The 13,887-nt window shown below is 41.8% G+C and overlaps 1 protein-coding gene across 7 annotated transcripts in view; it reads right to left on the bottom strand.

The window, feature by feature from the left end:
* Window positions 1–13,397, bottom strand: part of atp11c (ATPase phospholipid transporting 11C (ATP11C blood group)) — a 53,401-nt gene extending 40,004 nt beyond the window's left edge. For 6 of the 7 annotated variants that reach the window (XM_074673552.1, XM_074673550.1, XM_074673551.1 and 3 more), the window contains exon 1: window positions 12,846–13,397. In XM_074673552.1, the coding sequence (XP_074529653.1) occupies window positions 12,846–12,872 (27 nt within the window). In that variant the 5' untranslated portion in view covers window positions 12,873–13,397. Of the gene's footprint in view, window positions 1–3,733; window positions 3,887–12,845 lie in introns of those variants that run through there. The other variant, XM_074673554.1, reaches the window with a different exon arrangement.
* Between the last annotated feature and the right edge of the window lie 490 nt (window positions 13,398–13,887).

Below are 13,887 nucleotides of genomic sequence, written 5' to 3'. Positions count from 1 at the left end.
CTCTTGGTGGGTGTATCCCTAGGTGGCGGTTGTGTGACTAACTGACTTCACAGAGGAGGAGCTGCTTTATCAGATTACTCCAATAAAAAGAAAGGATCCTCATGTCGTCATGACGGTCGAAATCTCGAAGCCAAATGTCAATGACCTTTTTCAGAGGCATCAAATCTCGTTCTAGGATATCAGAAAAAATACAATGTCTCATTTTTTGAAAATTCAGGGGCCGAAAGGTCTTGTTTTTAACTTATTATTTTATATGTAAGTATGAAATCACAGATCAGCATGATATGTCCCCTTTAAGATGAAACAGCTATGGAAGTGATTATCACTGTTAAAAAAGCACTAAGCAGTGGAGAAACTGACATCACTAAGAAAGAAAAGTCATGTTTTTAGTTGGAGTAATGGTTTATATCACAAGTTAGCTATCATGAATACTTCACCCACTGACATATCATTTCATGTTTCCTGTGTATCCTTGGAAACCCTTGGTCAGAAATATGTAAAATATGTCAAGGATGTTTTTGACATTTTTTTAAAAGATAATACAACTGCTTATCAAGGGAGAAAGCTCTGAAACGCTACTCAGGTTGGTTTCACATATGAATCAAGTAAAAGCAGAAAAGAAAATCTAGTTTCCTTTGACACAATCTCAAAACCAATCAACAATTATGTGACGATATGCTCTAGGCACAGGGTAAAGTCGTCAGGCTGTAAGATGCAGGCAATGTAGAGGCTTCACTCTGACTTACCATACTTAAAGGGCAACTCCGGTTTTTTGACACCTGGATTTTATTTATAGGTGTGTGCATGCTCATATACTCACTCAGACAAACATCGTGCAGCTCGGAGTCCTTAAGAAGTTATTTAGATCCAACAGATTTTAGCAGCACTTAGCGGGGGCCACGGCAAGGGAGCTTCAGCGCGCTATTTTTTTTCATCCACCGCCAGCGTTATCATAAAGATAGCTCGTCTACCGTCTTCAGACTACGACTTCGAGTTTGACAGTTGTCCCTACCTGTTTGAGCCTGAGTACACGGACGAGGAGCTCCATGAAAGAAGGATGCAGAGGGAGAGAGACGAAGAGCTGGCTCGAGAACAACAAACAGGAGCACGTCCACGACTCAATGCAAACTGGTGGTGCGCTTGTGGACCGTGTTCGCCTATGGCAACAGAAGAGGAGCGTGTTTGTGATAACGATGGATAGCGATGGATGAAAAAATATAGCCGAAATGAGCGATTTTGCAGAGATTATGTCCCGCGCTGAAGCTCCCTTGCCGTGGCCCCCGCTAAGTGCTGCTAAAATCTGTTGGATCTAAATAACTTCTTAAGGACTCCGAGCTGCACGATGTTTGTCTGAGTGAGTATATGAGCATGCACACACCTATAAATAAGGTCCAGGTGTCAAAAAATCGGAGTTGCTCTTTAAGGAAGTTTGAAGAAAAAAGGAAATGTGCAACACACTTGCAATGTGTAATACACTTGCAAATAACAGGTGTAACATTTGTTGAAATTTCATCATAATGCATCACTGACTGGCTTTTTGTCACTCCAGTGAAATCTTGTAATGCATGCAGATATCAGTTAGTTGTCAGATCAAAGCTAATAAAAGCTAGGACGGTGTCACAGCAGATTATGTTTTGCCTGCTTTCACTCTCGTTACAGACCATCTTTCCAGCACAGACCGAGGCCTGCTGATGTGTGATAGGTCAATACAGCTTGGGCAACAAACTTACTATGAAAGGAAACCAGAGAACTTCCCATACCAAAAATCTATGGAGATTACCTTTGACGCAGCTCTCTCACTCTGATGTTGCCATTTAAGGCCAATGTGTTTTTAAAGAGCACACAATAAGTGGTTCTGGCTCCAAGGTCTGCTTTGGACATCAACGTGCACAATAACTCTTGCATTTTAGTTGTTTAGCTTTGTGTCAAGCTTTTAACTGAGGCATAGCTCGAGCAGTTTACATGCATATCGTCACACAAGGAGTGTTTGGTGTCAAGCAAGTTAATCTGACAAGTTTTTCAAAGCAAACAGTAAGTAAAGATGAAACCATGGTGTGTAGAGGAAAATAAGGCAGATGACAGCACATTAAGCAATGACACGGCACAGATTATTCACTCTGCTACGGTCTGTGGTCAAGCAAGATTGATGCCTTTCTTAGAGAGATGCTGAAGCAATCTGGAAAAAAAGAGAATCTTAAGTAGATGCAGTGGCTTTGCTTTGTTCTGATAAGTCTTCTCTTGCAGTTTTGTAACATGGATTCAGAGGACAAAATAAAACACCAAGCTCATTCAGGAAGGAATGCAAGAGCTGTGCCATTAAGCTCTGAAAAAATCCACTAAGAAAATCTACTTAAACACATTTAATGAGGTGTGAGGGAGCTGTGTGAAGAAGAGAGAGCGCCGGGGACCTGCGCTTGTACTTTTTTATGTCCTGCACGTGTACCAATAACACTCTGCAGCAGAGAGAACGACAGAACTGTTGTTAAGTCCGTGTTCGTGTTTGACCTCGGTATCCATATCATGTAATTCTCTGAGCAAAAATGATCCAAGCCGCTCGCTGTCTAATTACTCATTCAGTTTTAGCAGTACATGAGGAGAGTGGGCTGTGTGTGAGAGTGCCTCGGTGCCTTATCATTTTCTACGACTTAACAACATCTGCTCTGAGTGCATCTTATCTCTCTGCTATCAGGTTTTATGATGTTGCTCTCAGCGCAAGTGGATTCACTACAGGTCAACCATATCTGCAGCTTAATGCAGTACCTATTAGCAGCTTTTCCTCTGAACACACAGAAGACAGAAAGCTCTAAAAGTAGATGTATGACTTTAGAGTAATATATCTCGACCTGAAGACTTAAAACTGTTGTCTAAGAGTACTGGGATGAAGGAATGCCAACGCTAAATGCTTAAGCACCAGTAAACTGCTTGAAGAAATGTTGATGACAACGGTAAAAACAGCCTAACTGCAACATAAAGTTGGTTCTATGACAGGCTGAATAGAGCTGAGTGATGAATGTTTGAATGCGAGGGGAAAGATGCACGCAGTGAGTCAATGCTGTTAGTCACTGCGGTGCTCTATCTGGCACTCGCCGCTTTTTCATTCTCTGTCTTTTCTTGTCAGCCCACTTGCCTGTCCTCTTCCAGCATGATCGCTCTGTCTCACTAATTGTAACTCCCTCAGTTTTGATTACACATCCAAGTGCTCATTGCCGAGGAAGCAGAGGATTTACAAAAGCTAGGTTGTCTTTTGAAGAAAATATAGCACTGAGAAGCATTAACATCAAACCGGAATCAAAAGTTTGTCACAGCAGCGGTTTTAAAAAGTGTTCACCTTTTGATGCATTTTCTCTGCAACAAAAGAGTTCTTGATGAAGCTATTTCACGCTGATAATATGTCTTATTTCAGCACAAAGACTCTTTGTTTTATCAAGTGTTAGACTTATTAAATTCATCTTTTTAAACCTCTTTAAACCTTGCCACAGAAAACCAAAGTAGAACTGTTCACCGTAACTGCTAGAGATGTTGCAATGTTTAGCATTTGATACTAAAAAAACTAACCCTCTATTAGCCAAAATCAGATAATCATTATTTCTTTCAGCTGAAGTGCACATATTTAATCCCCTATGAATTTTAGTCAAAAAATTAACAAATTTCATTGTACAATGTCAGTTGTACCTCAGGTTGAATATTTCAGACTCAGGCTACCAAACAACAGCGAAACTGCAACACAAGTTACCTCCATCATGGGCTCATCAGCACTTGGCCTACTGCACAGTCTACAGACCCCATATCCACTCTCTCCCCTGTCCGCACTGTTTGCTCACAGTGATGAATGGCCCAACAGCGTAATAATGGTCCAACTTGAACTGAGGGCTGATCCTAAGGAGCTGTTGTGGATAGGCAAAAGCCCATTGTTCAGCTAGCATCCCTGCAGCTGTAGGAGACACAGAGAGTACTGTACCATGGGCTGGTACTGGCCTACATTACGCCGTGTCCCTCGACAATGGGGGAGGAGGGGAAACTCATCTAGATCTCACACTGGGAGCAGCTTCCTCAATTATTTGATCGCCTCAAAAAAACCACAGACACATAATGTTCAAACCAGTGTTGCAACGCTCATGGCCAACTGACAGCTTCTGAAATGTGCTGCATCGAAACCCATCGACATTTAGTGACTGAATAAGAAGTGGCTGTGAAATACAAAGGCACTGTTGAAACTGGGTACTGATCTGCTTGTTGGTTTCTCTCTTTGCACATACAATATGCATGGTAATCAGAGGGGAACCTGTGGCCTTTGTAGATGATAAAACAGGAAATGTGTAAGCAAGTCACACAATGCTGACAAATGTCTGTGGGCATTAAAGGCAGAGACAGCATCCAAGACAATAACACAGTCCAGGCCTCACAAACCAAGCTAGCTGCAAGTTTTACATTCACTTCCTGAGTTATGTTTTAACTTCTTTTTAGTTTTAAATCATTCATTAACAAAAACACTGCTTTGGGTTTCGATCCCATGTCGTCCAACCTTCTCTTGTTCGAACTTTGTCCCCTGAGCCTCCGTCCTCTGTCTCAGTGAGTCCTCGAGCAAAAGACAAAAGTGGAAAGGGTTCTTCTAACCGAGACACTTTGTGTTCTAAGACGAGGAAAAGTGAACACACTTCAAGCGGCAGCCCAGTCACACTTTAATCTATAATTAAAGAGAATTTAAAGTAGTGTAGCCATAAATGGAGTATGGTTTTTCCAGCCAAGTGCACATACTCTCTGTACTCTGCTTTAGTGTGCGTGTGTGCAACAAATTCAGCTTCAGAGAAGTTGCTTGATCCAGCTGCTTTTTCTACGAATTGTACAGGCAGTAACTTAACCAAACTGCACACACTACAATGGCTTTCATCCGCTGGCAGAGAGCCATGCAATAACAACAGAAAGGCATTAACGGTACATTCTAATGCTGACAGGCTTTAAAAAAACCTCCATCTCAGCTTCAGCCTTCTGATGACATTATCTTTAATAATGTACCAAGCTACACTGCCTGTAATTGCTTTTCAATTAATTATCCAAAGACACTGCATAGAAGGCTAACGAGACTAATGACGAAAATCAATGTGGCTCTTTCCTTCTTTTGCTCACAGGAGCACGGTTGATTCAGGTTTCCTCACCAAGCGTTTCCTCCCACTGAACTGTGACCACTTTTTAGAGACTCATTTTTCTCCCTGTGACTGAGCAATGCCGCCTGCCTGCCTGGCTGGAGTTCACCATGGAGATAATAATTGTAGCCTGATGCCTAACCGAGGTGTTCATACGAACACGTGAGGGAGGAGGAGGGTGGGCATGATCATTTGCCTTCCAGCACTCCTTAAATCCTCATGGGGACGTTGTGGTTCCTCTTCTCTGTGTCAGCGAGTACCCTATCATTTCAGGTGACAAAGGAAAACTAGGAAGACGAAACATCACAGATGCTGCCGTTTCTGCTTCTCCCTGCGTGCTCAGACACAGAGAGCGAGATAGACACAGACCCACAAAAAAAGAGAGAGAAAGAAAACATCCCCCACACACATCTCAGCATTCCCTTCACATCTCACTGCGATGCTCTCTGGGTAATGCTAGAGCTGGAGCATGGCACAGAAAATCTCTGGATGAGCCTTTATACATATATGGATGATGAGGATGCATTTTGAGTGCCGCGAGCCTGGCGAAGGTACGTGGGGTCAGGAAAAGGGAGGAGCAATGTGAGGAGAATTCAAAATAAATGAAGCAACCTGAATTATTTAGAGGTACAAACTGAGAATTCAACCTCGCTTTTAAAGGGAAGTGGAAAATTGCCACAAAAAGCCATCCATGGTCCCGTTGTATCCAAGCAAACCTGCCCACTCCAACTGCAGGACGCCTGAAAGAGCCCGTCCATTAGGTGGAGAGGAGATGGGAGAGGTGCAAAGAGGCTACAGGTCCACCCCTCTGGTTTCACTCCAGTTTCTCGGGTTTGAGTCACGCAGGGCTTTCCGTGCTCCCCGACTATATTTCATCAGCCCACTACCCCACAGCCTGCCGTTTATTCCTTTTCACCACCATCCTTCCCGCCCTCCCTCCTCACACTAAATATATTTATTATCCTGCTGTGTGTTGCAGATGAGCTCCTTTGGCTGGGTTTCCATTACTGGGCAGAATGCAGGAGACCAGACGGAGAGAGAGGAAGGAAGAGGAAGAAATCAGAGTAAGCAATTCTGTTCGCCAGCCTGTTCACGATACAAGACTAATGGCGGCAAAACCGAGTACAGCCCTAATCAATACGCATCTCTCCTAATCAAAAAGAGCCTGATAAATCAAACAGCCCCTTCATGCTTTGTGCGGTCTGTGGCCTTCAGATGTACTCTTAGTCTAATTACTCACCCAAAAGTGACAAGTCTGTTCAAAGACTCTTGTATCTCATCACAGTTAATAAAAGCACCAAATATGTTCCCAACAGGTGCAACTGGCTGCTCACAAATGTGAGGAGTTTACAGAAGCAAGACCATTAGCCCTTGGTTGTAATGTGATGATGTGGTATCTGAAAGCTGATTGCTTTTGCTATTAAATAACAAAAAAACATATAATAATAAAAGTCCCAATATTATGAGGAAGCGTAAAAAGCCAGTTGCTGGCGATGTGAGATTAGGAACTGGAAAAAAAAAGCTGAGACTTCTGCAGCACCACAGGTGTTATGTACAAACTTTGCTTGGCAAACCAGAATACAGATCATATTCATGCTTTCATTATACCTAATGTAGAAAAGCTTTCACAGTCATTTCACTGGTCTCTATATTCTTATGTCTGCAGTGGGGCAGGGAACTATTTGAATTAGGGATGCACGATACTGGATTTTTGCCGATATCCGATATATCAAAACCCCTTTTGGCTGATACCGATACAGATACCGATAATCACAAGTTTGGTTGTTTTTTCACTGTAAAGAAAGCTAAGTCCATCCTGTACTAGAATTTATATGTTACTCTTATTGTGACGATCTTATTTGTTCAAGAAAAACACATAAAACAAGACAAAAAACTTTGATTTTACCATAAATAAGAAATGTATTATTTTTTAAAACTCAAGACATTCAGTATTGAAATACAGAAAAATAATTTCTTTAGATCACGTGAACTTTAAATGTACAATGCATTTTTAAACATAACCAAGTTGCATTTGATTATTTTAGAGCTACTGTAACAACCTGGTGACAGACACAGAGCTCTGCAGTGCAAATAAATGAAGTGCTACATTTTATTTAAGGAGCTTATTTTTCGGATGGTAAATGATAATAATCTTGACTGAATAGCACCTTATCGGCTGTGACTATCAGCAGAAATTTTCATATCTGCCGATACCGATAAACGTGTTTTTAAGCTTTTATCAGCCGATACCGATATTGTGACGATAATATCGTGCATCCCTAATTTGAATAACTGGCAAATTGCGAGCAGTGACTACTGAAAAGTATTTTTGCTGGAAATTAGCTCCTCCAAATGAAACTGAAAGTTATTACCAAGATTGACAACATTTTGGATATATTTACATGTCATATTTGACATGTTTTAATAGAATAAAATCTGTGTTATTTTCACAATAGGTAGTGGGAAAGACACGTGTCCAGTTATATTTATAATCCAAAGTGAAAGAGAAGAGCAGTGGTGGAGTTACATAGAGACACGGTGAAGAGAGTGAACACAGCTAATGAAAACAAAAAAGTGAAACTGCTAACGAGATATTCTTTCTCAGTATGTCAATTATTTGTCTCTCTTAAAATGACTTTTTCTGAACTGTCACTGCCAGCACTGTCATGATAAAAAACAAAGGATACCTCAGTGTGAGGGCTCAGTTTGCTTCTTTGGCTGTGAGAATTAAAAATCAGGAGGATTTACAAGCATCAGTTTCCTGAAAAGTACAATTATCATGTGCGTTAAAGAAAAGGTGTTGTAGGAAATCACCTTAGAGAGCAGGAGTGTGTGTGTGTGTGTGTGTGTGTGTGTGTGTGTGTGTGTGTGTGTGTGTGTGTGTGTGTGTGTGTGTGTGTGTGTGTGTGTGTGTGTACACGTCAATATTTTTGCAAACAGGTTTGTGTGTACATCCCAGAGCTTTGGGCACTCTTGGCTGACCTGAGTAACTAGTTTTAAGACCCCCGGTGCTTCCAAACACATCTGACATGCAATCCTTCACACACAACTTCATCTCCTGCCAGGCGAGGGCTTGCTTACTGGTGCCTGGGTCACAGTCAAGTAGAAACACATCTGACACTGGCAGGCCACAGTGCATCATTCACCCTACTGCAGGGTGGATAGCGCAAACAGAGATGGAGAGGAGGGCAGAGAGGTGAGGGGGAAGCCCATGTGAGATAGAGGAGAATAAGAGTAGAGCTGCACCTTGAGCAGAAGCAGGAAATATTTCACTCTGCGAGCCTTAGAACATAACTGGATTAGCATGATAGAGAATAACACGGAGAACCCCCTCAGACTGGGAGTAAAATCCCTCCTCAAAAGGTGTGCTGTGCAAAGCTACGTCAGGCTGTAGGAAAGATGCACAATGCATCAAAGGTGTCTGACGTTCTATGTTATGGAGATGAGTTGTGTAAATGCCATGACATCCCTGTAGTGGCTTCAAATTGAAATCAAAGCTCCAGTAATAAATGCGTGTGCTAGGATCCCTTGTTGTGTGTGAAAATGCAGCAGAAACAAAACACATAACAGTCTCTAAACAGTCCACAACTTTTGCCTAAGGAGCCCCAAGAGGCTGATCTTAAAATGCATGTCTACTTCCAGGCACGTGATGCTAAATTAAACCAACCTTGACATCTTACTCCACACAGGAAACATAAATTTAAAACTATGAAAGGCTGGAGCTAACTTTAGATGTTCTTTACAAGTTATTTTTAAAGGACTGCCACCAACTGGCATTATTTTAATAGAAAATTAATCTGCCAATTAGCTCCTTGCTTCATTATTTATAAAGAAGCTTCATGAGGACATTTCATGACAGCAAAAAATATAAATCTACAAAGTTGGTGACAGAAAAGATTTATCACAGAGCAACTTTTCTAATAAATAAACCGAATGAATTATTGTTTCACAGGCCTAGGGATGGGTACCAAATTAGGTATTTTTATAGGTACCAACCAAAATCTATCGAAAGTACCAGGTACTGATTCACGTAAAATCAAAAGGTACCATGATGAGGTACCTAAATGCATCCTTGTGACTCTGAGGAAGTGGAAGAGCAGGCAATTTTCCATGCTGGACAAGAACACAGCACTGCAAGGTGGCAAATATGTAAAATTGAGAAAAAATATAGATTTTATTATCAAACAAATTGATATTTTTTACCAGATAAACACAAAAAAGTACCAAAAATTAGTACCGTTGAGTACCGATGGCCAGGTACGTCCATCGGTACCGTATCGCTTTAAAAGTGAAAGGTACCCATCCCTACACAAGCCTACTGTAGTTCTGATTCAGAACCAAGCATTTCCATCTGTTTCAGTATGACTACATCCTGCCATTGTGCACAGGATGTGTGCACAGGTCTGTTGAGCCTCCAACTGTGTGCAGGGCTGGTCAACTTCACTGTAGCCTGGGTGTTCTTCAAAACGGAGTAGGTGGAGTATTTTTAACAGTACTACAACAGAGTCAAACATAAAGCCCAAGCTTTGCATGTGTGATTTGATCCAGCCAGAGAGTAGGAGGAGGCCTTAAAAAGATAGTGAGAAGTGCTGCCTGGGTGATAGTGTTTTCATGGGTCGGTGCTGTTCTCCATGCAGTCGAGGCAGGGGCTCCCTCCATGAATACTATCACATTTCCGCCAGGCTCCACCTCTCTCAGATCACACCGCTGCCTTCAAGGGCTTGAACGAACATCAAAGAGAAGTGTGTGATTTTGCATTCCTGTCAGAGCATTACAACCTCTGGAGCTCCCCCCACCCCACCCAATAAAAAAAGCCCTGCCTCGATCGTTCCCACAGCCATCTTTAATGATTTTCCAAAGACACACTCAGGGTTTAGTGGCACGGTGCACCATAGTGGGAGAGTCAAGTGAGGCACATGGAGCCTCTTCTGTGCCTTCTGGCATGAGCAGGCAATCCCCCTTTTCTCTGCATCATTCTCCCTCCTCATGATGCACATGAACCTCCCGTGGGCAAGGGAAGGATAGTGTGAATCAGGAGGCAGGGAGCCAGAGCTTGAGATAACGGCACTGTGAGCATCAATGACAGTGGGGCTGGCTGCTCGGCACAAAATATTATTTACAGCTCACACAGAAGAGAAATTACAGCAGCAGTCCTCTCCAGAAGCAGGAAATCCAGCTGACCTGGCAACACTTAGAGGGAGGCCAGGAGGAGGGTCAGGCACTATAATTATTATATTGCTTCCCCTTATTCACTGTCAGTATCTATACTGCTCACGGAGCCTTTGGGGGATTCAACCCAGCAGTGACAACAGGTTACTGGTGCATAAGAGGATGATAAAGGAGCAGTAAAGGGGGTTTAGCATTTATAAACCTGGCCTTGCAGAGAGTTGCTCCGCTCTCAACTAGCCAGTCCATGACTGATTAACGTACGAGGAAGGCAATGAAACCAATGGGGGGACTTTAAAAGGGTAAGCATTAAATTGACCAATCATGAAATATGATGTCACAGCAGTTCATGCTGGCAGAGGACCAACTTCTTTGTGGTGAACTAATCCAGCTGCTGCTCAAAGAATCATGGGAGAATGATTAATGACAACTGTTGCATCCTCAAGAGGGCTGCATATATTTATTATCATTGATCAAACTGTCGGTTATTTTTCTCTATAAACTGATCAACTGTCAGTCCAAAGTGAAAACAATAAAAATGACTTATTTTGTCAAAAGTTAAAAAACACAAATTCTCATATTTAAAAAGCTGGAAAACTAAACCCAGTGATTTATATTTTCGTGTTTGGCTGGTTAAAAGGCTGCCACAAACAAACAAATCACAGAAGAGTAGCTCATTGATTTCTTGTCAATCTATATCAATCAATCAGTTAAAGATGACCATGAAGGGCACTCAGGGGGAGACATATGGTTAAATGCACGTCTTACAAAGAGTGTGTATTTTTAGCCTGTGAGACCTTAGAGAAAAGAAGCCCAGGTCTCTAGAGACAGGCTGATGCACTCTTAATATAGCCTCAGTTCCAAGGCTGTTTTACACAATATACAGGTGACATGATTTTGTACTGTATGTACAACAAGCGTGAACAATCTAGATAACAATCCTGGCAGTGCAGCTATCTGTTTGTTACATGTATGATGCTGCACAGGATATGAAATGTCATAATAATGGATTAGGATAAGTGAGATTCAACTCTCCTGGGTTTCTTGTTGTTCTTTTTCTCCCAGCAAACAATAATACTGATGACATTTACAGCCAGTAGTGTTGGATGTAAGCACAAGTGAGCAGACATCCTTGAAAGCAAGTTTAGTTTGCAAACTACAAGAAAGCAAGTTTTCATGGACTGTAAGACGCTCAATGATGCTGTGAAAACTAGGGGTGTCCTGACACAACCTTTCGACTTCCAATACAATACTAATATCATAGCCTTGAGTATCGGCTGATACTCAATCCGATACGATATCAGAACAAATCATGCAGACTTTTGTTATTTATCTTGTAGTATGAAATGTTAGAAAAGACTTGATCAAGTGTTATTACTCAAACTCAATGATGAGGTTGTTGTTTTAACATCCCCAGGTCTATGCCACCGACAGAAACTTGTGCATGACACATTTTGCACTCAGCCACTAAGTCTTTTTCGAATTTTAACAAAAAAAAACTGCCACATGGCCGACATCACGCCAATTCCTTGCAACTTTGTTAGCACCCTCGCACACGCTGTTGTTATCACACTGGCTCTGCAAGCTGGATCCAGGTACTGCAAGATTGAAGTACTGAAGCAGAGTCAGAAATAAACTGCTTGTATCTGAGTGTTTATATCACAGATTTCTGATGCAGGCCAATACAATCTAACACTGTTTTTTTAGCACATACAGGACTGATATCTGGTATCAATATTGAATTGGGACACCCTACTGAGAATAGTACCAAAGTGACCAGGATGATGCAGGGGCAGTGAAAAGTTTGTAGCTGCATGAGTTCATGTTCTCCAAACTGTTTTGAGGATTTTCTATTTAAATATCTTCAGTGACTTGATGCCAATGAGATTGTACTCATCAAGAGTCCTGTCCACAATCAGACACAGTGCTCCTTTTACCAATTCTAGTAATGGAGCACAGATACCTCTGTGTAAAAGAGTAGTCATTTATACACTTTTGTATATAGTTAATGATAGTAATGGACTTGTACTGTGCTTTTGTAAATTTTTAGAAGTAATTGTGCAGTATTTGATCTGGACCTTAAGTCTGTATAAAGTTTGAGCTGAAGTGATGACAATGTAAAGAAGGCATGCTTACATGGCGAAAAACGGGCAGACAGTTCCAACATGTGACATAAAAGTCTCTTTTAACAACTCTTCATTTAAGCTAACATCAGCTTGCATCTGTCGTGACTTCCTGGCTGTTTCAGGAACTTAACTAGCAGTTAGCTAACGAAGTGAGACGCCAGCTGCTTCGTGTTATCAGGAAATGTGAAGTAACAGTTTGCTTCATGGTCGGTAGTTTCCCATGATTTTGGCAGGGTACGAAAGGAGAGGGGAAATGACAGGACAATGGCATGTTGAATTGTTCCAGGAATGAATCCCAGCTGTTAATAAAACGCTAGCAGGGGCAGTAGGATGTATTAAGCTAACAATGTTTATGTATGCATGTATATGTGTGTGTATGTGTGTGTATTAGGGTTAATGCAAGGACACATACCAAACGGTTCAGTCCTCTCCGTAGCATCTTCTTGTTGATCTTCTTTGATTTCGTGATATTGATGAACTCCTCTGATTCAACAGACGCCTCCGGGCTCCGGGGAATAACTTTACATGTATGTTAGTTAACCTGCTAGCTCCTTAGCTATCTATTCTCTACTCTAACGTTAGTTCTAGCTATATGAAATGCCGCAGCGACGCTACATCGTTTCCATTTTGTTTGATTTCGGTATCTTCGCACCATTCGCATTCTCACCCCCCTGGTATATTTTCCGCGTTGCGGTGTACTAGTCGCGCTTCCCTCTGCTCACGGCTGAAACAGTCCCTGACATTTCGCTCTGTGCCCTGTTGCTTACACTCGTACAAATCATTTGTCGAGCTCAAGTCTACCTCCAAGTTGACTCGAAAACTGTCGCAGACACGCTTAAAACTTCTCTTCTCGTATGTAATCCCCTCTCACAGGTCGCCTCACCTCCCTGTCAAACAGTTTTTACTCCAGCAGCAGCAGCAACCCGCAGCAACCCACAAACGTTCCCACGTTCTCAAGCTCCACCCGGCGAAGGTGCGGCGACTTTCGCTCCCACACGGCATTCTGGGTAATGTGGTCTGATTTCAAACTAACAGCCATAGATACTTTATTGCTTTTCCCCCCCTCGATAGGATTACCATGACAGAGGTGGCAGTTTGTGGTTGCACTTCAAACATGACACATTCACATACAGTGAGTATGAATGTATCCATGAGACGATGAAGCTGAGGTGTCTTTTTACACTGACAACTCATCCCTTACAATAAAATGATGGCTAATGAGCTTAAGGTGGATATAGTTCAAACATCCCTCTACCCAGCCCCAACCCAAAGATTCAGAAGTGATTGAGAAATATTCACAACAGCACATTTCTTTATTTATTGAAAAAGAACAACCAGAAGACTATTCACGTTTACAAAAATGTATAATTAAGGGTTACATTTGACATTTTTCTTTGAGTGGTCTTCCTTGCAAAAAAAAAAATCTATAAAATAAGCAGCAAACCAATCTTCCT

This window comes from Halichoeres trimaculatus, unplaced genomic scaffold (genome assembly GCF_033239565.1).
Source record: "Halichoeres trimaculatus isolate MK-OKI-2021-1 unplaced genomic scaffold, fHalTri1.1 fHalTri1_scaffold_7, whole genome shotgun sequence".
Classification (NCBI taxonomy): Eukaryota; Metazoa; Chordata; class Actinopteri; order Labriformes; family Labridae; genus Halichoeres; species Halichoeres trimaculatus.
This window is presented reverse-complemented; position numbering and strand designations above follow the sequence as displayed.